Below are 27,023 nucleotides of genomic sequence, written 5' to 3' on the forward strand. Positions count from 1 at the left end.
GAACAGATTGGTGGCTGCCAGAGGCAGAGCATGGTAGGTAGGCAAAATGGGTGAAGGGAGTCAAGAGGTACAAATTCCAGTTATAAAATAAATGAGTCATGGGGATATACAGCATGGTAACTATAGTTAATAATACTGTATTGTACATTTGACAATTGCTAAGAGAGTAAATCTTAAACGTTCTCATCATAAGAAAAAAATATTTGCAACTATGACAGATGTTAACTAGACTTACGTGGTGATCATTTTGCAAGATATACAAATATGAAATAACTGTACATCTAAAACTAATATAATGTTGAGCATCAATTATACCTCAAAAAAAAGTGTTGGTGAGGATGTAGAGAAAGGAGAACCTTGTGTACTGTTGGTGGGGATATAAATTGGTACAGTTAACTGTGGAAAACAGTATGAAGGTTTCTCAAAAAATTAAGAATAGAGAGCCACCTGGGTGGCTCAGTCAGTTAAGTGTCTGACTTTGGCTCCGGTCATGATCTCACAGTTCTCAAGTTCAAGCCCCACACTGGGCTCTGTGCTAACAGCTGAGAGCCTGGACCCTGCTTCAGATTCTGTCTCCCTCTCTCTCTTCCCTTCCCCCACTTGCACTCTGTCTCTCTCTCTCTCTCTCTCTCTCTCTCTCAAAAATAAATTTAAGAAAACATTAAAATTTTTTTTAAAATTAAGAATAGAGCTACCATATGATCCAGTGATTCCACTCCTGGGTATTTATCCAAAAGAAATGAAAACACTAACTTGAAAAGATATATAACCCCCATATTCATTGCAGCGTTATTTACAATAGCCAAGACATGGAAACAATCTAAGTGTCTACTGGTGGATGAATGGAGAAAGAATATGTGGTGTGTGTGTGTGTGTGTGTGTGTGTGTGTGTGTGTGGACAGTCAGACAGACAGATAGATATTATTTAGCCATAAAAAAAGAGGAAATCTTGTCATTGTGACAACCTGGATGGTCCTTGAGGGCATTATGCTAAGTGAATAAGTCAGACAGAGAAAGACAAATACCATATGTTTTCATTTATATGAACTCTTAACAACAACAACAACAAAAATCCTAAACTAAATGTAGAGATACAGAAAACAGATTGGTGATTTCCAGAGACAGGGGGTGAGGGTGAAGGTGGACAAAAAGGTGCAAACTTCCAGTTATATATATAAAGTCTTGATGTAATGTACAGCATAGTGACTGTAATTAATGATACTATATTATATATTTGAAAGTTATTAAGAGACTATATCTTAAATGTTTCCATTACAAAAAATTTTTTTAATTTAGGCTAGTTTAAATTTAAACTAGAATTTTTAACGATGGGTTAAGCGATGTATGTTAACTAAATTTAATATGGTGGTCATTTTGCATATATACAAATATCAAATCATAATATTTTACATCTGAAACTAATAAAATGTTTTATGTCAATTATATCTCATTAAAAATTTTTTTTAACTGGGGAAAATTTTCTAAATACAAGAAATGAAACATTTTTGTATTCCAAGTACTTTTTAATAACTTAGAACCGATCCATAAATAAAGACAGCATGTAAACTGATAAGAAAACTCACTAAAGATTCCACAAGATAATAGGCAAGGGAAGAAAACTAAAAAGAATATAAATTAAACTAGTTTTAACACTTAATCAATGATTAAATTAAAACAAAAATTCTATATAGAAAATTAATAAAAATTATTCAAAATAAGAATAGCTAGTGCTGTCAATGGTAGGTTAAAATAGAAACTCTCATATACTTCTGTTGTGAATAACAATCACTACCACCTTTTGAGAAAGTACTTCAGCAATAGGCATAATGAATTTTACAAGTGTCTATTCTTCTTGACTTAGTAATGCTGCTTGTGGGACTCTATTCTAAGATCTAAGTCAGAATACAAAGCTTTTCTGCACTCTTATTTTATAAAAAACAAGAAAATTGGAAACACTCCTAATGTACAACAATAAAAAGTGGTTAAGTATATTATAGCATCTTCATGTCATGAAATATTTTAAAATCATCTTAAATGATATTCTGTTTTTGGGGCACGTGGGTGGCTCAGTCGGTTGAGCTTCCGACTTCGGCTCAGGTCATGATCTCACGGTCAGTGAATTCAAGCCCCGTGTCGGGCTCTGTGCTGACAGCTCAGAGCCTGGAGCCTGTTTCAGATTCTGTGTCTCCCTCTCTCTCTGCCCCTCCCCCGCTCATACTCTGTCTCTCTCTGTCTCAAAAATAAATTAACATTAAAAAAAATTTTTTAATTTTCAGTTTTTAATAATTAGTCAAAATATAATTGTAAGTGAAAAGGTAAAACAAAATTATATATATGTATGGTATGAGCGCAATAATATAAAAATAAGCGTAGAAAAAAAGGTTGGAAAATATACCAAGAAGTGACTGTCACTCAAGAATAAGACTAAACCAATTTTTATATTTTCTAATTTTCTGCGTTTGAAACAAACCATATTTTACTTCTACAAAGGTAAAACTAATCAGTATTCCATTTTTAAAAAAAGCCTCATATCCAAACATATACCCCTTTCTCCCCAAAATACCAAATAATGGGTAAGATTTGCAACCATCAAGCCAGAGAAACTGGAAGAGCTGGGAGGAGTCCAGGATGAAGAGTTTGGCCATGAAAGGGTACCAAGAAGGACCTGCTACTGTGTTCAGAGTTCTAGGAAGCTCCCTAAGGGCAGAAGGAAGAGGCAGAGGCCAGAGGTAAGGCAGAGACATGAAGGTTGGTGAACAGAGATCATGAAGACCAACTAGTGTAGGCGTCAACAACCCAGACAAAAGACTGAGGAACAAGGTGTCAGGGAATCATCTGAATAAATACTGGGGATACTGGAAAAACAGAGAAAGCTTCCCACTGAGCCAGATTTGGTCTAAATATGAGAGTGAGCCCAGGTGGAAGGTAAACATAGTAAGTGAGAGTGCTGAGCATTCTTCCTCCATCCCAACATTAGGCATCTTATCCACCTGCTGTGCAAAGCCCAATTTTGTCCACCCTCTGTCTTATGCCACCAGATCTTTTCAGCCTGAGATTCAATCCTGGTGGCCAGCAAACCAAATAGCCTCTACCCAAATGAAAATACAAAACATGAAACTCACCAGTCAAAGCCAAAGTATTCATTTGACGTTTCTATCCACACGAACAGCAAAACCACAGACAAGAGAAATGAAATAATCAGAAATGGGAAAAATATTTTCTCTTTCTGGGAAGATAAAGAAAGAAGTATAAATTAGATCCATTTATCCATGTCACCTCACCAATATCTGTATATACTTGTCAAAGGCCTGTATAGGTGCAGCTCATTACCCTCTGGAGGCTGGAGTGACCACTGTATTCTCTTCACCCCTGTGGAATTTTATATAAGCCTATTTCTAACATTTATTAGTTAACTGCAATTACATGCTTATATGTTTGTATTTGGTGAGACAGTTTCTTCTTTGAGGGAAAGGAACTTCTGTTACACACCTCTACCCTGCCAATATCTAGCATAGTTCCTTAAATGTCACTGTTTCTTAACCATCTTGCATTTATCCACCTCTTCATCTACCAAGTGTTTGTTTGGTAACTCATTCATTGAGTAATTCATTCACTCATCATTCATTGGTTCATTTAGTCACTTATCTACCCAAACTAGGGGGATAGAAGACAGGTTAGGAAACAAGGCTTTTTTTGAGTCGCTTCTTTGTGCCAGTACAATGCTAGAAATTTCACAAACTACTTTCATTTGCTTAAAATTTCAATAACAGCCATATAAGTTGGGTATTGTTAACCTCACTTTGCAGAAGAGCTAAAACTCAGAGAGGTAAAGTAATTGACTTAAGGTCACACACCCAAAAAGTGGCAGGGTCACTGCCTAGATCTCTGAGCCTAAAGCCAGGATGGAGGATATCCTTACAGAGGAGGTGTTCAAACAGCCTTGAAGGCAACCCCTACAGTGAAAGTCACATCACAAACCTGCCATACCAGAGGTTGCCAAGCCCCTCCTAGGAATATTAGGTTTGGGTTGCTACCTGAGTTATAATCTTAACATTTATGTATCATATGAGTAAGAAATTTTGCCTTTAATCTGTAATCTTTAATCTGGACAAATTAATCTCTGCCCTGTCTATATTATGGTATTATTGTGAAAAGTAAAAATAAAGAAATTAAATTGAAAATGTAGAAACAATATTCTAAAAAGATGAGAGATATTACAGCTATCAACGTACACTTTCTGAGTTTAGGAGGATGAAGAGTACAGGCTCTTTGCCTCAGGTCTTATATTCATTCTCTACTAAACCTTGTATGGACCTTTAAAAACATGTATCAGATAATGTCATTCCCCTGCTCAAAATGCGCCAGCACATTCAAACTGCCGGACGTGGCCCATGAGATCCTCCATGGAGGATCCTGTCCACCCCTGACCTCATCCCTTGTCCACCCTGACCTCATCCCATTCTACACACTCTATTTCTGAACTCCAGCTACAGTGGCTTTCTTTTTGTCTCTAGAACATGACCAAATTTGTTTCCACCTCAAGAGCTTCATACTTTCTGGTCCTTTTCCCTGGAAAACTTTTGCCCCCAGATGTATTCGTGGCTAACTCTACCTCTCTATTCAGGAGATAGCTCACATGACACATTTTCAAAGAGGTCTTCTCTAACCATTCTCCCATCCCAGGTTCTAACACATTTTCCTATTTATTATCTTCAAAGCTCTTATCACCACCTGAAATCATCTTTCTTCATTTATTGTCTATTAACTAACTCATCCCCCTAGATTGTAAGCTGCAGGAGGGCTAAGGCCTTAGTTGTCTTATTCACTGTGGCACATAGTAAGTGTTCCACAAACTTGTTTTTATTGGATAAATCCATTTCCTTATGATAGATTCTCACTGTTGCCACTCTTGCTCAATCATTTTCAAAGGCTCCCCATAGTTTACAAGAGAAAGTTCAAACACTTCAGCTTGACACAAAGATGTTTCACAATCTGATCAAAATATTCCTTTCCAACCCTGCTTACCATTGTTTTACATGTCCCTAATCAACACTGGAAATTTGTTTTTCCCTAAACACACCACTGTGCTTCTCTATCCCTTGACATCTGACCCCCTCATTCCCTTTACCCACAATCCCTTGTACCAATATTTCTGTATGTGAAAGATCAGTTCCACAAGTCCATGGCTCCAAGGAGAGTAATAAAATAGCTAACATTTATTGAGTGCTAATTTTGTGCCAAGCACAATTCTAAGTGTTTCCCACCTATTACCTCTTCCATCCCCACAACAAATCCCATTGGTGGGTACCGTTATTACCATCTCCAATATTCTAATGAGGAATCTAAAGCACCAGATGTCAAGTAACTTGTCCAAGGTAACACAGTGGTAAAGCTCTAATTTGGAGATAGTCAGTGGTGAAGACAGGTAGTCTTTTCCCAAAACAAAAGATTTTAGGGTTTTTTTTTTCATTGTTCTTTTAATTTTTTAAAAATGTTTATTTATTTTTGAAGGACAGAGAGATAGAGTGCGAGCAGGGGAGGGGCAGAAAGAGAGAGAGACACAGAATCCAAAGCAGGCTCCAGGCTCTGAGCTGTCAGCACAGAGCATGATGCTGGGCTTGAATCCATGAACTGTGAGATCATGACTGGAGCCAAAGTCAGATGCTTAACTGGCTGAGCTACCCAGGAGCCCCAAGATTTTAGTTCTTATGCTATATGCTATACTCCTTCCTCTGAGCAGAATGGAGCCTTGAGAATTATATAGGGACGCTAGGAATTATCTAGTTCAATTCCCTAGCAGTAAGGAGGCTCAGAGATCTCCCATAACCAGCCCAAGGGCAGAGTTGGAAATAGTACCCAAACCTTCTCCCAGGCTCTAGTCCAGAGATTTTTCTATTATACCACACTGCCTCAAATGTCACTCTTCCCATGAAGCTTCCCTTTCTCTTTCTTTTACTACATAGTAACTCTCATATAACTTACTACCTCATCCCTAGGTAATACATATCTGTTGAATCAATTTTCTCTTCTCCATTTTATCATCACTACTCTAATCCAGACCACCAACATCTCTTACCTTAAATACTGCTATTGCTTTCTCTTTGAAGGCAAAGACGTCTCCCTCCCTATTTTGTACTTTCCGATGCATTCTCCACATGATCAAATAATTGTTCCAAAACATAGATCAGGCAACATTAGCTTAAAATCATTAGGGATTCTTTATCCCCTACATGGCAGAGGTCAAATTCTTCAAACCACACAACATCTGTCCCATCTCCCTCTCCAGCTTTGTTTCCCATCATTTCTCCATTTGTATCCTCTGTTCCACCTAAAATAAACCGTATACCAATGCCCCTTGACTCCTCCAATACCATTTCTTCTGCCATTCCCTAATCCTTACTTACCCAATTCTTAATCTCCTTCTAAATAAAGTTTCACCTTCTATATAAAGTTTTCAGCCCCTCCCTTGACACATGGAAGCATGTATGCATACACACATACATGATACTCTCAGTATTTTTTAATTTTTTTAATGTTTATTTTTGAGACAGAGAGAGAGAATGAGAACGAGCGGGGGAGGGGCAGAGAGAGAGGGAGACACACAATCCGAAGCAGGCTTCAGGTTCTGAGCTGTCAGCACAGAGCCCAACATGGGGCTTGAACCCACAAGATGTGAGATCATAACCTGAGCCAAAGTCGGGACACTTAACTGTGCCATAACCGACTGAGCCACCCAGGCACCCTGATACTCTCAGTATTTTGAGACTGCATGTATGCTTGTCTTTTCTGCCAGTAGACCATGAATTACTTGACAGCAGGAACCGTATCTAAGGTATTTCTGTTATTCCCAGTCACTAGTATATAAATTAGTGCTTAGAAGCTATAAGCTAGTATAATATCTGGGAAGGAAAGATAGAGGAGACAGAAGAATACTTCTAATCTAGGCAAGCCTCCCATTTCTACCCTTTTCCTAATATGTGCTCCCTATATATTAGGCATAAGAAATTAGTAATCTAACTGTTCACAATCTCAGACCCTAGGTGGGCCATGTCTACAAGTACATGAAGGTACATGATATGGCCCTCCTCTTATCACTTCAGTGTGCTCATCATTTTGTCTCTTATATCAAATAGCCCACCAAAGAGTGCTAGCAGAAAGCTTAGAGTTTAAATAAAGAGGTCCTCAGAGCACCTGGGTGGCTCATTCAGTTAAGCATCCAGCTCTTGATTTGGGCTCAGGTCATGATCCAGGGTCATGGGATCAAGCCCTGCATCGGGCTCCATGCTGAGTGTGGAGCCTGCTTAAGATATTCTCTTTCTCTCTCTTTCTCTCTCTTTCTTTCTCTCTTTCTCTCTCTCTCTCTCTCTCTCTCTCTCTCTCTCTCTCCCCTCCTCCTCCTCCTCCTCCTCCTCTGCCCCTCTCCCCTATTCACATGCACGCTCTCTCTCTCAAATAAAATAAACAAATAAAGAGGCCCTCAATGAGGCTAGGCCACATGCCACCATTCAGCCTTACTGAAGTTTTTCATTAGGGAAAATCAGGCATTAGCCTGACCAATAATAAAGGACTACCTTGTTTCCCACTTGCTGTTTCCCGCCCCCCTCATTAAGCATAGCTCCTTTGGAACTCACAATGAAGAAAGAATTAAAGATTTAGGCATTCCTGTAATTCCTAGTCAAAAACATCTAATTGTATCTAAACTTCATTTTTTCTTAAAGCTCACTAAGTGAATAAAAGCAAAAACAAATCAATGATATAAAAGAGGTTGTAAGAAAAAGGAGAAGTAAAGAACAAAAGTGAAAGGGGAAGAAAACAAGCATACGTTTCTGTAAGGTTAACTTTGGCTCTGGAATTGTGGCAGGCTTTTTGTCAAAGAACTAGAGCCCTACCATGCCCAGTCCTGGAGAATCTAATGAGCACTCACGGAGGCAGGGACCAGCCCATGTTCCCTACATCTGAGAAAGTATGGTCCAGCTCCTTCCCATCTCTCTGTACCCAAGAGCAGCAACAGGGTCCAGGTCTAGATTTTTTCTCCTGCTTGATTTGCCACTCGCAGGTGTAGCAACCAGTAATTAAGGTGATATAGCATTGTCGGTTGCAGGTGCATATGATCCATGGATTATGCTTTTTCAGACTTCTTTCCTGCTGGCTCCCAGGCTCAATCCGGTTGGCCTTTTTAAGCATGGTTCACCATTCTTCTGCAATGACAAATAAAACACAATTAGGATCTTCAAATGTTTCCTACCTCACTGTTCTATAGAAAATTCCATCAAAAATAGATAAATTTTTAAAGTTTATAATCTAGGATAATGTACTGGAGTTGGTACAGATGAGTAGAGCTTCACTCTACCTTTCCCACTAATTTGTTGAGTATTTACTGCAGTCATGTACCATTCGAAGTTTAGTTTTCTCATCTCTAAAATGGGACCATAATCTCTGTCCTAGACAACTAATAAATGCTAAAAGCATCAAATTAGGTAACATACACAAATGTGTTTTTTCAACTATAATATGCTTTTGAAATAACTTGAGAACTTAAGAGGCATGGGTGAGGTATGTGAAAAATTTAATCGACCACTAAGTGACTCAGATATACAGCTGCCTGCCCCTCCTCTCCCCTATGGAATTAGTCAGGGATAGCCTCAATTTAAATGATGGAATATCAAAATAGGAATAGCTGAAATAAGACAAGTTTATTTTTTCTTTGGCCAACAAAAATGCTTCAACTGTTATGTGGTATATGGCTTCACAATGTTATTAGGAACCCTTACATCTTCCAACCTGCTATTCCACTACAGCACAGGGCTTCCTTCTCAGGGTCCAAAATGGTTGCTCAAGCTACATCTATCAACTAGGAGAAAGGAAGAAGAACAAAGAAGGATGCTCCCCTTTATTTTAAGGACACTTACAGAAGTTGAACATGACATTTCAGGGGGTTTCGAAAGAGAAAAGAAAAGAAAAGAGAGGAAGGAAGAAAGATATTGAGGGATATCTTGTTGTCTCTACTGAATTTTCTCACCCTACTGTGATAGGGTTATAGACTTTAAGAGAATGTGTGGAATTAGGGGGAAAATAAAAGTATTTAAAAATAAAAAAACAAGTCTTAAAGGGCCCAATCCCAGGAGACTACTGTCTCCTGATCCTAGAGACTATTGTCTCTGTCCCTGAAAACTTTCTGTAGTGCTCCACTGTGTTTTTCTGTGAAAAGCAATGTTGTAGTTAAGAGCGTTATAGTTCAGAGTGCATAGTCTGAATGGACTGAGTAACCCTTCCACCTTAAGTACCAAAAAAACTGGGGTAAATATGAAAGAACAGTCTTCTCACAGTTGACAACAGGCAGTGAAGGACAGCAATCCTTGAGAGAGAAGAAACAAAGGAAGTGAGTATTGTAAATGCCCCATTTACAATCTGGCTAGTTTCCAGGATGAAGCGCCGGACGTGAGAATGTATGTGGATCCTGGCAGTATCCCTGAACTGAGTGGACAGAAATGGAAGTCTGGCGAGGTAAAAGATTCCCCTCCATGTTTTTCCCTGATTCTCCAACTGAATACTAATCAGTACATGCTTGTGAAGAAATTACCTGAAGCGAGGGACAGAACCTCACAAAAGGAGGTGGTTACACAATCTTTATAACTCACAAAAGGCTGGGAATAGTTGACGTTTCCACCAGAGGAGAAAAACCTTCTAATACACAAGGCACTATGAAGCATACTTGGAAGGGTACTGCCTCAATAGCGGGAAACAATTAGGCCTTATTTTATTAAAGGCTACTATGGCCTGACTAAACAAAGCTTAGAGGTGAGCTTCAAAAGAATCAAAATGTTTCCAAGTAACTTTGCTATGGTCTGAAACAAAGATCAGAATTTTAAAAACCAAATACAAGAAGTAGCCAACAAAATTCTTAATGCCCAGAATTCAATCAAAATTTACCAGGAATATAAAAAAGTAAGAGAATGTACCCATATGGAGGGAAAAAAAAAGAGCCAAGCAACAACTCAGAAAGGTCTCAGATGACAGAATTAGTAGGGAAGGACAACAAACATTTTTACAACTGTATTTAATACGTTCAAGACAGTAGAGGAAAACAAGCATGTAAGATATTTTTAAAAGACGTAACGTGAACTTCTAGGGATGAAAGATCTAATATCTAGGATGAAAATATACTGCAAGGATTAACAGCAGATTAGACACTCCAAAAGAAAAGATTAGAGAACTTGAGAATTTCTTTTAAATGAAGAGATCAACTGTGAGCTGCAGAACAACTATAAGCAGTCTGATATAAATGTGCCTGGAGTCCCTGAAAAAAAGGAAAAGAGAAAGCAAGGGATAAACACAATAGCTGAAGAATTAATGGCAGAAATTTCCAAATTTGATAAAAACTATAAACCTATAGACCCAAGAAGCACAACAAACCTCAAGGAGAAGGCACATACAGCAAACCACAAGACACATCATAATCAAGATGTTTAAAAACACTACTAAAGAGAAAAATCTCTCAATTAGCCAGAGGAAAAAAACATATTACATGTAGATGAACAAAGATAAGAATGACTTTTTGACATTTTTTCAACAAAAATAATTTCTTGTTGCAAACAATATAGGCCAGAAGACAGTGGAGCAACACCTAACCAAACAAAACATGTTAAGCTAGAATTCGGCACTTGGCATAAACAGTCTTAAAAAAACGAAAGGGAAATAAATACCTTTTCAGATATTCAAAACTGGAACTAGAAGAATGAATCACCAGCTGACTTATACTACAAAAAATGTTAAAGCCATACAGCATAAAGGAAAAAGGTACCAGGTGAAAATGCACATTTACATAAAGAAATGAGGTACACCGGAAATACTAAATATATGGGTGATATAAAATAATATTTTTCTTATTTACAAAATTACTTCAGAAGATAATTGAGGCAAAAACAATAATGATTAACACTGCAGCTGTTACAATTACAGCTGCACTGTAACAATTATAGAAATAAAATGTATGACAACAATGGTTCAAAGGCCAGGAGAAGGGAAATTAAAGTGTAGTGTTATTCAATTCTCATACTATTCCATACATCACAACGTAACCTCTGGGAAAAGGTGTATGTATATAATAAGTTAACAAAGAAGATAAAATGAAATCATAAATTTGGATCAATCAAAAAGAAAGAAAAAGGTGAAAAAGGAACAGAGAACAGGAGAACAAATAGAAAGCAAGTAGTAAATGCCAAATTTAAACTTAAATATACCAGTAATTCCTATACAGGTAAACAGACTAAATGCTCCAATTAAAAAAAGACATTAAAAATTGTCTAACCAGGGGCACCTGGGTGGCTCAGTTGGTTGGGCGTCCAACTTGATTTCAGCTTAGGTGGTGATCTTATGGTCATGGGATCGAGCCCTGCATCAGGCTCTGTGCTGAGCATGGAACCTGCTTGGGATTCTCTCTCTCCTCTCTCTGCCCCTACCCAACTCACGTATGTACACTCTCTCCTTCTCTCTCAAAATAAATAAATAAGAATTAAAAAAAGATTGTCTAACTGGATTAAAATAACAGAGCCCAATCATATGCTCCTTACAAGAGTTTACTTTATTGATACAGAAGATAAAAGAATGGAAAAATATACACTTTGTATATATATCAATGTCCGCTTACCAGGATATTGCCATGTACCAACCAAAGACAAAACCCCAATCACATGTAACAATAAGCATTTACTGCTCACACATCTAAGCTGATCAGCTATGTGTTCTGCTGATCTAGAATGGCCTCACCAAGTATGCCTGGGGTAACTTGGCTCCCCTCCATGTGTCACTCAACCAGGTTGGCCTGAGTATATTCTCATGGTGGTGGAAGCTGTCCAAGAAAGTAAGTCTTAACATGCAAGCCCATTTCAAGCCTCTGCTTCAAAGGATGTCCTCAAGTCAAAGTCAGAAACAGAGTAGGTCAACTCATAGGATGAGGGCACTGTAAAGTTACAAGGCAAAGAGTATGAACACAAAAGGTGTAACTAAAGGAAGGGTAACAAGTGGAGCCAAATAATACAATCTACCTCACTAGTTACCAGCAGATCAAAAGACCTTGAGGCAAAAGCATTACCAGAGACCAAGAAGGACATTTCATAATGATGAAAAATGACTTGAAAAATAATTTTCTATTTATAGGCACCCAATCACATGGTCTCTAAAAGAGAAATGGAGAAATCCACAATCATGGTGGGAAATTTAGCATACTTCTCTCAATAAAAAATATAATAAGCAGACAAAGAAGTTTATAAGGATATGAAGATTTTAACAACCTGATTAACAAACTACTCTTAATGTTTATAGAACACTATACTCAATGACTGCAGAATGTACATTATTTTCAATGTGAAATGAAACATTTATTGAAATTCATATATTGAACCACACAACTGTTTTTAATAAGCTTCTAAGAACTGAAATCTTAAGAGTATATTTTCTGACTATAGTGCAATTCAGCCAGAAATCAATAAGCAAAAGAAAAGTACAAAAATCCACATTTGGGAATTAAACACTATATTTATAAAAACCCATGGGTCAAAAGAAAACAATCACAATGTAAATAAGAAAAAAGTCTGAACTGGTTGATGATGAAACTGTGATGAAACTACATGAGTTTGGAGTTAAGATGGCGGAGGAGCAGGGAGAGCCTAAGCTTGTCTCATCCCTTGAACACAGCTAGATAGTTATCAAATCATTCTGAACATCAAAGAAATCAATCAGAGGTCTGAATGAACAAAAACTGTAAGACTACATGTAGAAAAGGGACCACTATTTGGAAGGTAGGAGATGCAGAGAGTTTACCAAGGGAGACATTGCTCTAGGTCCAGCTGCAGAGAGGAATCCCAGCTTAAGGAGGCTACCACAAAGTAGTATAAGCAATGGAGCCCAAAATCTGAACTTTTAGCAGTCCTCTACCATGGGGGAAGTGCCTGGCTTAGAAGTGCTCAAGTAGTGAAGTGGGTTAGAATCCCAGGAGTGACAGCGTGGTCTGAGGATCCCATGGGTTACAAGAAAGACAGGTCATACCGACATGCTGTGCTGTTTCCAGGCATAAGAGAGGGGACTCACTCTGGCTGAGGGCTACAAGCAGAGGTGCCAGTTTTCTGTTCGTTTTGAAATAAACCCTGAACAGCTGAGCAGTAGTTCCACTGCTTTTTTCCCCACAGCAAGCAAAAGTGTGGTAAGACCCTCCCCCAGAGGAACAGAGGAAAATTTGGACTTTTGAAACTCAGTCATGCACCTGAGATTAAAAAGCCTGGACAAAAGCTGGGTGAATGCAGTCTGAAAGAAACTGGGGATAGAAGAGGTGATTAATTGCTCTTCTGTGAGGTTTCCCTGGAGTTGGGGGGGGGGGGGCGTGAACTTTCAGGTCCAGGACTATAGAGCCGGGCTCCACCATATTCATTCCACCCTTTAAAGCTGAAAGCCTCCAGGGAGCAAAACAGTGCACCCTAGAGGAGGACGGAGCCGCTTAAACCAAATCCCAATCCCTGCACCCCAGAGGCAAATTTCTACTGAAACAAGTCAACCTGAGCATTAGCACCACAGGCCTCTCCCCAGAAAACCAGCACAAACAACTCCCTTGCACCAAGTCTGCAGGTCATAGTGCTACAAAGCTTCAGCTCCAGGGGAAACAGGATCTAACTTCCTTTTACTTTTATTCTTTATTTATTTTTTATTTTATTTTCTTATTTTTTAATTCCTTTTACTTTTTACTATTACTTTTAATTTATATACATATTCCTTTATTTTTTATTTTATTGGTTTTGTTTTATTTGATTTGAATTTTGGATCTGGAGTCTTTTAACAAGCAGACCAAAACACACCCTGGATCTAGTCTTTCTGTGTTTTTATTGTTATTGTTTCTTTGTTTTTTGTTTGTTATTTTGCTTGTTGGTTGATTTTTCTATTCCTTCTTTGCTCTTCTCTTCTCTGGGCAAAAATGACAACACAGAGAAACTTGCCCCAAAAGAAAGAAAAGGCAATAGAACTGATGGACAGGGATTTAATCAACTATAAAAGTAAGATGTCTGAACTAGAATTTAAAACCATGGTTATAAGAATACAAGCTGGGTTGGAAAAAAACATAGAAAACACCAGAGAATCCATTTCTGCAGAGATAAAAGAACTAAAATCTAGTCAGGTCGAAATTAAAAATACTGTTTTTCAGGAGTGAAGATGGTGGCATAGGAGGACACTGGGCTCACCTCGTCCCGCTGATCACTTAGATTCCACCCACATCAGCCTAAATAACCCAGAAAACCGCCAGAAGACTAGCAGAATGGACTCTCCGGAGCCAAGTGTAGACAAGAGGCCCACGGAAGAAGGTAGGAAGCGCAGAGAGGTGGTGCGCGCTACACGGACTGGCAGGAGGGAGCCGGGCAGTAGAGGGGCAGCCTGCCTACCAAGGCAGAGCCCCCGAGTCTGGCTTGCAAAAGTGGAGGGGCCGGACTCCATGAGTTCTGACAGACAGCGGGACTTAACATCTGGAATGTTAAAAGTCAACAGCTCTGCTCAGAGAGCAGGAGGGCGAAGGGACACCGGGAGGGAGAGGTGTTGAGCCCCAGAAGACAGAGCTCAGCTGGGCAGGGAACAAAGGCACTGGCAAGCACCATCTCCCTCTCCCACCCCACAAAAGCCGAAATCCCAAAGGGAACCAGTTCCCGTCACCAAACTTGCTTGCACTGCACAAACACCCAACGCTCCATGGGTCTGCCTCCCTCCCAGTGCTGCAGGACCCCTCCCACAGGGGACCACTACAGCAAAGCGAGCTGAGCCTGCCCCTCCTGCCCCTGTGCACCTTGTAGATCCACCCCGGCTAATACGCCAGATCCCATCAAAGCAGCACCACAAGCCTGGCAGTGTGCAAGTAGCCCAGGCAGGGGCCACACCACTCCACAGTGAGTCCTGCCCCTGGGAGAGGGGACGATAGGTACACACCAATCTGACTGTGGCCCCAGTGGTGAGCTGGGGGCAGACATCAGGTCTGACTGCGTCCCTGCCCACCAACACAAGTTATTCCAGACAGCACAGGGGAAGTGCCCTGTAGTTCCGCGCCACTCCAGGGACTATCCAAAATGACTAAACGGAAGAATTCTCCTCAAAAGAAACTCCAGGAAGTAGCAACAGCTAACAAATTGATCAAAAACTATTTAAGCAATATAACGGAACAAGAATTTAGAATAAGAGTCATAAAATTAATCACTGGGCTTGAAAAAAGTATAGAGAACAGCAGAGAATCTATTGCTACAGAGATCAAGGGACTAAGAAATAGTCGTGAGGAGATAAAAAATGCTATAAATGAGGTGCAAAATAAAATGGAGGCAACCACAGCTTGGATTGAAGAGGCAGAGGAGAGAACAGGTGAGTTAGAAGATAAAATTATGGAAAAAGAAGAAGCTGAGAAAAAGAGAGATAAAAAAATCCAGAAGTATGAGGGGAGAATTAGAGAACTAAGTGGTGCAATCATATGGAACAATATCCATATCATAGGAATTCCAGAAGAAGAAGAGAGAGAGAAAGGGACTGAAGGTGTACTTGAACAAATCATAGCTGAGAACTTCCCTGATCTGGGGAAGGAAAAAGGCATTGAAATCCAAGAGGCACAGAGAACTCCCTTCAGACATAACTTGAATCAATCTTCTGCATGACATACCATAGTGAAGCTGACAAAATACAAGGATAAAGAGAAAATTCGACAGCAGCTAGGGATAAGTAGGCCCTAACTTATAAAGGGAGACCCATAAGACTAGTGGCAGATCTATCTACTGAAGCTTGGCAGGCCAGAAAGGAATGGCAGGAAATCTTCGATGTGATGAACAGAAAAAAATATGCAGCCAAGAATCCTTTATCCAGCAAGTCTGCCATTCAGAATACGAGAGATAAAGGTCTTCCCAAACAAAAACTGAAGGAATTCATCACCACTAAACCAGCCCTACAAGAGATCCTAAGGGTGATTCTGTGAGTGAAATGCTGCAAGGACCACAAAGTACCAGAGACATCACTACAAGCATGAAACCTACAGACGTCACAATGACTCTAAACCCGTATCCTTCAATAATAACACTGAATGTAAATGAACTAAATGCTCCAATCAAAAGACACAGGGTATCAGAATGGATAAAAAAAACCAAGACCCATCTATTTTCTGTCTACAAGAGACTCATTTTAGACCTGAGACACCTTCAGATTAAAAGTGAAGGGATGGAGAACTATCTATCATGCTACTGGAACTCAAAAGAAAGCTGGAGTAGCCATACTTATATCAGACAAACTAGACTTTAAATTAAAGGCTGTAAGAAGAGATGAAGAAGGACATTATATAATAATTACAGGGTCTATCCATCAGGAAGAGCTAACAATTATAAATGTTTATGTGCTGAATACGGGAGCCCCCAAATATATAAAACAATTAATCACAAACATAAGCAACCTTATTGATAAGAATGTGGTAATTGCAGGGGACTTTAGGACCCCACTTACAACAATGGATAGACCATCTAGACACAGGATCAATAAAGAAACAAGGGCCCTGAATGATACATTGGATCAGATAGACTTGACAGATATATTTAGAACTCTGCATCCCAAAGCAACAGAATATACTTTCTTCTCGAGTGCACATGGAACATTCTCCAAGATCACATACTGGCTCACAAAACAGCCCTTCATAAGTATAAAAGAACTGAGATCATACCATGTACACTTTCAGACAACAATGCTATGAAACTTGAAATCAACCACAGGAAAAAGTCTGGAAAACCTACAAAAGCATGGAGGTTAAAGAACACCCTACTAAAGAATGAATGGGTCAACCAGGCAATTAGAGAAGAAGTTAAAAAATATATGGAAACAAATGAAAATGAAAATACAACAATCCAAACGCTTTGGGATGCAGCGAAGGCAGTCCTGAGAGGAAAATACATTGCAATCCAGGCCTATCTCAAGAAACATGAAAAATCCCAAACACAAAATCTAACAGCACACTTAAAGGAAATAGAAGCAGAACAGCAAAGCACCCCAAACCCAGTGTAAGAAGAGAAATAATAAAGATCAGAGCAGAAATAAACAATATAGAACCTAAAAAAATTGTAGAGTAGATCAATGAAACCAAGAGTTGTTTCTTTGAAAAAATAAACAAAATTGATAAACCTCTAGCCATGCTTCTCAAAAAGAAAAGGGAGATGACCCAAATAAATAAAATTATGAATGAAAATGGAATTATTACAACCAATCCCTCAGAAATACAAGCAATTATCAGGGAATACTATGAAAAATTATAGGCCAACAAACTAGACAACCTGGAAGAAATGGACAAATACCTCAACTCCCACACACTTCCAAAACTCAAACGGAAAGAAATAGAAAATTTGAACAGACCCATAACTAGTGAAGAAATTGAATTAGTTATCAAAAATCTTCCAACAAGTAAGAATCCTGGGACAAATGGTTTCTGAGGGGAATTCTACCAGACATTTAAAGCAGAGATAATACCTATCCTTCTCAAGCTGGTCCAAAAAATAGAAAGGGAAGGAAAACTTCCAGACTCATTCTATGAAGCCAGCATTACTTTGATTCCTAAACCAGACAGAGACCCAGTAAAAAAAGAGGCCAATATCCCTGATGAATGTGGATGCAAAAATTCTCAACAAGATACTAGCAAATGGAATTCAACAGAATATAAAAAGAATTATTCACCATGATCTTGTGGGATTCTTTCCTGGGCCACAGGGCTGGTTCAATATTCGCAAATCAATCGACATGATACCTCATTAATAGAAGGAAGGATAAGAACCATATGATCCTTTCAATAGATGCAGAAAAGGCATTTGACAAAATACAGCATCCTTTCTTAATATAAACCCTCGAGAAAGTCAGGATAGAAGAAACATACTTAAACATCATAAAAACCATTTATGAAAATCCCACAGCTAATACCATAATCAATGAGGAAAAACAGAGCTTTCCCCCTGAGATCAGGAACATGACAGGGATGTCCACTCTCACCACTGTTGTTTAACATAGTGTTGGAAGTCCTGGCATCAGCAATCAGACAACAAAAGGAAATCAAAAGCATCGAAATTGGCAAAGATGAAGTCAACCTTTCACTCTTCGCAGACAACATGATACTCCACACGGAAAACCTGACAGACTCCACCAAAAGTCTGCTAGAACTAATACATGAATTCAGCCAAGTTGCAGGGTATTAAATCAATGTACAGAAGTCAGTTGCATTTTTATATACCAATAATGAAGCAAGAGAAAGACAAATAAAGAATCTGATACACTTGCACCAAGAATTATAAAATACCTAGGAATAAACCTAACCAAAGACGTAAAAGATCTTTATGCTGAAAACTATAGAAAGCTTATGAAGGAAATTGAAGAAGATATAAAGAAATGGAAAAGCATTCTGTGCTCATGGAATGGAAGAAAAAAATTGTTAAAATGTCAATAGTACCCAAAGCAGTCTACACATTCAATGAAATCCCAATCAAAATTGCACCAGCAATCTTCTCGAAGCTAGAACAAGCAATCCTAAGATTTGTATGGAACCACAAATGACCCAGAATAGCCAAAGTAATATTGAAGAAGAAAACCAAGACGGGAGGCATCACAATCCCAGACTTTAGCCTCTATTACAAAGCTATAATCATCAAGACAGTATGGTATTGGCACAAAAACAGACAGATAGACCAATGGAATAGAATAGAGACTCCAGAATTGGACCCACAAACGTATGGCCAACTAATCTTTGACAAAGCAGGAAAGAATATCCAATGGAAAAAAAGACAGTCTAACAAATGGTGTTGGGAGAACTGGACAGCAACATGCAGAAGAATGAAACCAGACCACTTTCTTACACCATTCACAAAAATAAACTCAAAATGGATGAAGGACCTGAATGTGAGATAGGAAACCATCAAAACCCTAGAGGAGAAAGCAGGAAAAATCCTCTCTGACCTCAGCCACAGCAATTTCTTATTCAACACATCCCCAAAGGCAAGGGAATTAAAAGCAAAAATGAACTACTGGGACCTCATGAAGATAAAAAGCTTCTGCACTGCCAAGGAAATAATCAACAAAACTACAAGGCAACTGATGGAATGGGAAAAGATATTTGCAAATAACATAGCAGATAAAGGGCTAATATCCAAAATCTATAAAGAACTCACCAAACTCCACACCCAAAAAATAAATAACCCAGTGAAGAAATGGGCAGAAGACATGAATAAACACTTTTCTAAAGAAGATATCCAGATGGCCAAAAGACACATGAAAAGATGCTCAACATCACTCCTCATCAGGGAAATAAAAATCAAAACCACACTGAGATACCACCTCACGCCAGTCAGAGTGGCTAAAAGGAACAAATCAGGAGACTATAGATGCTGGAGAGGATGTGGAGAAACGGGAACCCTCTTGCACTGTTGGTGGGAATGCAAACCGGTGCAGCCGCTCTGGAAAATAATGTGGAGCTTCCTCAAAAAATTAAAAACAGATCTACCCTATGACCCAGCAATAGCACTGCTAGGAATTTACCCAAGGGATACAGGAGTGCTGGTGCATAGGGGCACATGTACCCCAATGTTTATAGCTGCACTATCAACAATAGCCAAATTATGGAAAGAGCCTAAATGTCCATCAACTGACGAATGGATAAAGAAGATGTGGCTTATATATACAATGGAATACTACTTGGCAATGAAAAAGAATGAAATCTGGCCATCTGTGGCAACCAGGATGGAACTGGAGGGTACTGTGCTAAGTGAAATAAGCCATACAGAGAAAGTTACCATATGTTTTCACTCATATGTGGATCCTGAGAAACTTAACAGAGAATCATGGGGGAGGGGAAGGGGGGGGAAGTTACAGAGAGGGAGGGAGGCAAACCATAAGAGACTTAAATACTGAGAACAAACTAAGGGTTGATGGGAGTGGGGGGGGGAGGGGAAAATGGGTGATGCGCATTGAGGAGGGCACCTGTTCGGATGAGCACCAGGTGTTGTATGGAAACCAACCTGACAATAAATTATATTTAATATAAAAAAATAATTAATGGGTTAACGAGGAAAATAAAGAAAAAATTTAAAAATACATGGAAACAAATGAAAATGAAAACATGACAGTCAAACCCTTTGGGATGCAGCAAAGGCAGTCCTAAAGGTATGCTTTTTTTTTTTTTTTAAAGCACATTCCAATTCAGGCTTACTTCATGATGCTAGAAAGGTCCCGAACACACAACCTAACTTTACACCTAAGGGAGCTAGAAAAGGAACAGCAAATAAAGCCTAGACCAACAAGAAGGGAAATAATAAAGACTAGAGCAGAAATTAACGATATAGAAACAAATGAACAAACAAAAAACAGATCAATGAAACTAAGAGCTAGTTCTTCGAAAGTATAAAAAAAGGTGATAAATCCTAAGCCCGACTTATCAAAAAGAGAAAGGACCCAAATAGATAAAATCATGAATGGAAGAGGAGAGATCACAACCAACACCACAGAAATACAAATAATTATAAGAGATTATTATGAAAAATTATATGCCAACAAACTGGGCAACTGGAAGAAATGGACAAATTCCTAGAAACTCACAAATTACCAAAATTGAAACAGGAAGAAATAGAAATTTTAACAGACCTATAACCAGCAAAAACAATTAAGCAGTAATCAAAAGTCTCCCAACAAACAAAAGTCCAGGGCCAGATGGCTTCCCAGGGAAATTTTACCAGACATTTAAAGAAGGGTTAATACCTATCCTTCTCAAACTGTTCTAAACAACAGAAATGGAAGGAAAACTTCCAAACTCATTCTACAAAGCCAGCATTACCTTGATTCTAAAAGTAAAGACTCCACTAAAAAGAATTACAGGCCAGTATCTCTGATGAAGACAGACATAAAAATTCTCAACAAGATACTAGCAAATCGAATTCAACAGTATATTAAAAGAATTATTCACCACAATCAAGTGGAATTTATTCCTGGGCACAGGGCTTGTTCAATATTCACAAATCAATCAACATGATACACAACCTTAATAAAAGAAAGGATAAGAACCATACAATCCTGTCAATAGATGCAGAAAAAGCATTTGACAAAATACAGAATCTATTCTTGATAAAAACCCTTAACAAAGTAGGGATATAAGGAACACACCACCACATCATAAAGGCCATGTACAAAAGACCCACAGCTAATATTATACTCAATGGAGAAAAACTGAGAGGCTTTCCCCTACAGTCGGGAACAAAACAAGAACATCCACTCTCCCCATTAATATTTCACATAGTATGAGAAGTCTTAGCCTCAGCAGTCAGACAACAAAAAGAAATAAGTGGCATCCAAATCACTAAGGAAGAAGTCAGACTTTCACTGTTTGCAGACAACATGATACTCTATGTAGAAAACCAGAAAGACTCCACCCAAAAATTGCTAGAACTAAGACATGAAGTCAGCAAAATCTCAGGATATAAAATTAACATGCAGAAATCTGTTGCATTTCTATACACCAAAAACGAAGCAGCAGAAAAAGAAATCAAGGAATCAATCCCATTTACAACTGCACCAAAAACAGTAAGATACCTAGAAATAAAACTAACCAAAGAGGTAAAGATCTGTACTCTGAAAACTACAAAAGACTTAGTAAAGGTATTAAAGAGGACACAAAGAAATGGAAAAGCATTCCATGTTCATGGATTGGAAGAACAATCATTGTTAAAATGTCTATTCTACCCAAAGTAATCTACACATTTAATGCAATCCCTATCAAAATACCACCAGCATTTTTCACAGAGCTAGAACAAACAATCCTAAAATTTGTATGGAACCACAGAAGACCCTGAATAGCCAAAGAAATACTGAAAAAGAAAAACAAAACTAGAGGAATCATGATTCTGGATTTCAAGCTATATTACAAAGCTGCAGTCATCAAGAGAGTATGGTACTGGCACAAAAACAGATACATAGATCAATGGAACAAAACAGAAACCCCAGAAATGGACCCATAACTCTATGGTCAACTCATCTTCAATAAAGCAGGGACAACTACCCAATGGAAAAAAGACAGTCTCTTCAACAAATGGTGTTGGGAAAACTGGACAGTGACACGCACAGGAAAGAAACTGGGCCACTTTGTTACATCATACACAAAAAATAAATTCAAAATGGATGAAAGACTTAAATGTGACACAGGAAACCATCAAAATCCTAGAAGAGGACACAAGCAGCAACTTCTCTGACCTCAGTCAGAGCAACTTCTTACTAAGACACGTTGCTGAAGGCAAGGGAAACAAAAGCAAACATGAACTATTGGGACTTCATCAAGATAAAAAGCTTCTACACAATTAAAGAAACAATCAACAAAATTAAAAGGCAGCCTGTGGAATGGGAGAAGATATTTGCAAATGACATATCTGATACTGGGTTAGTATCCAAAACATATAAGCAACTTATCAAACTCAACATCCAAAAAACAATCCAGTTAAGAAATAGGCAGATGACATGAATAGACACTGTTCCAAAGAAGACATCCAGATGGCTAAGAGACACATGAAAAGATGCTCAACATCACTCATCATCAGGGAAATACAAATCAAAACCACAATGAGATACCACCTCACACCTATCAAAATGGCTAAAATTAACAACACAAGAAACAACCTGTGATGCAGAGAAAAGGAACCCTCTTGCACCCTTGGTGGGAATGCAAACTGGTATAGTCACTCTGCAGAATGGTATGAAGGTTCCTCAAAAAACTAAAAATAGAACTACTCTACAGTCCACCAATTGCACTATTAGGTATTTTCCCAAAGGATACAAAAATACAGCTTCAAAGGGGTACATGCACCCTGATGTTTACAGCAGTATTATCAACAATAGCCAAACTATGGAGAGAGTCCAAATGTCCCGACTGATGAATGGATAAAGATGTGGTATATGTATATGTGCATGTGTATGTGTATATGTGTGTGTATGTGTGTGTGTATATGTATGTATATATATATGTGTATATATATATATACATATATATATATACATACATATACACATACCCACACATACAATGGAATATTAGCCATCAAAAAGAATGAAATGTTGCCATTTGTAATGATGTGGATGGAGCTAGAATGTAATACGCTAAGCAAAATAAGTCAATCAGAGAAACACATATACCATATGATTTCATGCATCTGTGGAATTTAAGAAACAAAACAGATGAACATATGGGAATGGGGGGTAACAGAAGAGAGAGAAACAAACCACAAAGTGACTCTTAATGATGGAGAACAAACTGAAGATTGATGGGGGTAGGTGGGTAGGTGGGCTAGTGGTGATGGGTACTAAGGAGGGCACATGTGATAAGCACTGGGTGTTGAATGTAACTGATGAATCACTGAATTCTACTCCTGAAACCAACATTGCACTGTATGTTAACTAACTAAATGTTAAATTAAACAAAAAAGAAAAAGAGAAAGAAAGAAAGAAAGAAAGAAAGAAAGAAAGACCCACCCTAGGGAGAAAAGCCAAGAGTTAATCAAGGAAAATTCCCTATTTTTTGGAATTGGGTGACTTGGCAATATTTTTCCAGCACAATTTTAGAATTACTATGGACCAGTAACTGCTTAGAGCCTCCCATTTCCCCCTTTTGAAATCATATCACAACTTTACTAGTTTCTGAAACCCTGGAATGAACATGATGCTGGCACTTGATAAGACTTCTGGCAGTGCTGGATTTGAAGTTACCATTATTTTGCTTTTGAGAGATATGTGTAACTGAAGCCATTAAGTGATCTGTAATAGATTGGTGACAAAAATGAGCTCATTTCTTTACCCCTTCCTTTGTCCATATCCTTCACAATGTGACTTTGAAGTCCTCTCATTAAAAAAAGTCTATTTTCCTACTCTTTTAAGTTGATGTTGTGAATTGATGTGTCCAAGAGAATGTGGCAAATGATGTGCCAGTTGCGAACCTAGGCCTCAAGAGACCCTGTATGCTTATGCTCCCTCTTTTGGGAACCCATCGTTCCTATTTGAAGAACTCCTAACAAGCCTGATGGAACGAGTACAAGAGTAACCACAGGGAGGAGAGCCCAGTTATAAAAGTCAAGTCTTGCCCTAGGCCACCATACAGGCAACCAGCCTAAAGCATATGAAAGAATTTAGTCAAGTTTAAGTGCAAGTTAGCAAGAACTACCTGTACAACTTTGCCCTAACAGGATGCAGAAATATATTCATAAACAATAATAAATGCTATTGTTTTAAGCCACTGAGTTTGAGGATGGCTTGTTATGCAATGACAGCCAACATGTAATAATCCTCTACAAATCTCAACTGCAAGCTAAGTAACAACCAAATCTTCAATAATTCTGGAATTAATTTCAACAATCCTCTCTTTAAGTAGGCCAGAACCCAAATTATCATTTTGGGTTCTTTCAACTTAAGATTTTGTTCTTAATGCCAATGCACAAAGGAGAGGATGAGATTTGGCAAAGTTAAGAGAAAACACACTATTTACAACAGAAAAGTATCTGATTTTTACTTAAATGTTCCATGCATAAGTTCATAATGGCTCGATTTAAAAAGGATATAACCCAGAGAAAGAGAGATCAGTTGCTTTTAAGTTTTGGGAATGTGACAAGTTCTCTCTCAAATAAGTACATATATCTCTAATCATGGAATTTCTTGAGCAAACAGCCTCCCATGTTAAAAAAAAATCTAGACTTTTTTTAAATGTAAGGAGACAGATAATCTATAGTCTTCTAACATTTGCTATATGTCTGTGCGTGTGTTCAACATAATAAAAATTTACTATAATGAAGCTAAAAACAGAAGAAGAGACAGTGAATTTGGTGTGAGCAGTTGCAAATATTGGTATGTCAAAGAAAGATCTTGTGAACAAAAGCTCTGTGACAGGGAGGGTGGTAAACTGCTCAAATACTGAACAAAAGGCAGCATTTTAACCAGAATCATTACTACAACCATTTCCCACATGCCTACATATCCTTTGAATTCATTAATATTTAGGGAAAGATCAGCAAACATCGTTTCCCTTCCAAACATCTCTGATTTCCAAACCCATACAGCCAACAGCCTGCTGAAATCTTCACTTGATTTCTCACAGACCTCTCAAAATTATCCCAAACTGAACCCCTGCTTTGCCCTCCCAAACCTATTCCTTCTCAAGACCATCCCCTCTCCGCAAAGGGCACCACTGTTCACCCGTTGCTTGAGTCAAACACCAGAGTGCGCTTGCCAGGTTTGACAAACTACAACAAGACTTAGGCTCCCTCCAAAAACAACTCAGAAACTGGACACAAGACAAGAAACAACTATTTTCAGATGTTGAACACAGGCAGCGTTCGGCTAGGATCGCCCAGAGAAACAAACGAGCTGAGCACTTCCTTCACACCTGTTGGGACTTAACGCACACGCCCACGACAGGCCAGCCCTGGACGCCAACCGAGCCACTGGGCCTACCCGGCTTGGTGCTCCTGTCGCCACCCTACTGGGACAGGTGGAAGCCCTCTGGTCTCAGCTTCCTCCCCTGAACACTGGGGTGATGACAGCTCCAGGTTCACCAGACGTAATGAGCTGATTAGGTAAAAGTGCCTCAGGTTGGCTGCCAACTTGATAATATTAATGTAGTTTCCTACTCCTGGAGATGCTTAAGAGGTGGAGCTCAGAGCTGGACACGGTACTTACAGCGACTTCAAAGCCCCAAAAGCAAACGCGAACTCCCCACCGCAGACCAGCGTCTCTCAAGATGGACGCCTGGTTGAAGAAGGCAGCGGAGGCTGGCTGTGTGGGGTAGGCGTGGCCAGGGGCGTGGCCTTCGGTGCTCTATCAGCCCTGGAGGCTGAGTTTAAGGCACACCTGCAAACTTAGCTCTAAGCAATGGGTTTAAAATGTGTATTAAAAGTATCTTTCATTTTGCTTCTTTTAGAGATAACTTCGGGGCATTTGGGTGCCTTAGTAGGTTAAGCGTGGACACTGACAGCACAGGGGACTGCTTGGGATTCTCTCTCTCCCTCTCTCTCTGTCCCTCCCCTGCTTGCACACTCTCTCTCTCTCTCTCTCTCTCTCTCAAAATAAATAAACTTTAAAAAAAAGAACTTCAGCGTAATTTTAGTTTTTGTTAATTATTTAGTTCAGGGATTAACTATTTTTTGTAGCCCAGTTATGTATACATTGTCTTTTTTTAATTATTTTTTTCTTGTCTTTTTTTTCCTAACCTACTTCAAACAATGGGCCTGTTTTAGTTTTGTTTGTTTACTCTTTGATTCCTCCAGCTATTTCTCTAGCTCCGACCTCATTTCTAAGCTCTAAGACCATCATATCCAAATGTCTGCTGGTCATCTTTATCTGAATGTCCTGTTGGAGACACCTCAAACTCAATAATCCGTATGCATATTTTTCCCTTCAAATTTGCTCCACCACCTGTGGCTCCAAATTGCTAAATGTCAAGAACTGAAACCAACCCTCCATTTTTGATTCCTCCCTTTGCTTTGCAACCCCCCCTCCCTCACACACACTTCCTATCCATTTCTCCTAGTCATTCCCTTGTTGCATTTCAATGCCCACTAGGCCCCTAGTCATCTCAGTAGGTACCAGCTGCTTAGTACTTGCTGTGGTAAGGGTTAAGGTCGTTATGGGAGTAGACTCCCAAAGAATCTCACTGCTTCCAGTTTACGTTTCCCCAAATTGGCCTTTCAAAGAGCAGCTAGTGATCTTCTAAAAATACAAATCTGGCCACGTTCAAAATTCATTCCTAAGGTTAAAGTTCAAGCCCTTTAATTGGATACTGCCCTTCTCTCCAGCTTCTTTCTCCCCCTACTCTCCTCCAACCCTACTCATATTGAAACTCCAGCAAAACCAAACCTCTTGCACTACTTATGCCTCCACACCATTATGTATCTTTCTTTATTCGTGTTGTTCCTACTGCCAGGCTTACTCACTTCCCACTCTTGACTTTTACCTAGCTAACTCCTTTTGTTGGTGTAAGA

The 27,023-nt window shown here is 38.9% G+C and overlaps 1 protein-coding gene across 4 annotated transcripts in view; it reads right to left on the reverse strand.

Annotated features, from left to right (window-relative positions):
- GDPD4 (glycerophosphodiester phosphodiesterase domain containing 4) overlaps positions 1 to 25,808 on the reverse strand; it is a 177,455-nt gene extending 151,647 nt beyond the window's left edge. For 2 of the 4 annotated variants that reach the window (XM_049652732.1, XM_049652731.1), the window contains exons 1-3: positions 25,498 to 25,800; positions 7,996 to 8,198; positions 3,123 to 3,226 (exon numbers count right to left, since the gene is read on the reverse strand). In XM_049652732.1, coding sequence (XP_049508689.1) covers positions 3,123 to 3,226; positions 7,996 to 8,184 — 293 coding nt within the window. In that variant the 5' untranslated portion in view covers positions 8,185 to 8,198; positions 25,498 to 25,800. Of the gene's footprint in view, positions 1 to 3,122; positions 3,227 to 7,995; positions 8,199 to 25,497 lie in introns of all 4 variants that reach the window. The other 2 variants (XM_049652726.1, XM_049652730.1) reach the window with 2 other exon arrangements.
- Between the last annotated feature and the right edge of the window lie 1,215 nt (positions 25,809 to 27,023).

Source organism: Panthera uncia, chromosome D1 (assembly GCF_023721935.1).
Source record: "Panthera uncia isolate 11264 chromosome D1, Puncia_PCG_1.0, whole genome shotgun sequence".
NCBI classification, from domain to species: Eukaryota; Metazoa; Chordata; class Mammalia; order Carnivora; family Felidae; genus Panthera; species Panthera uncia.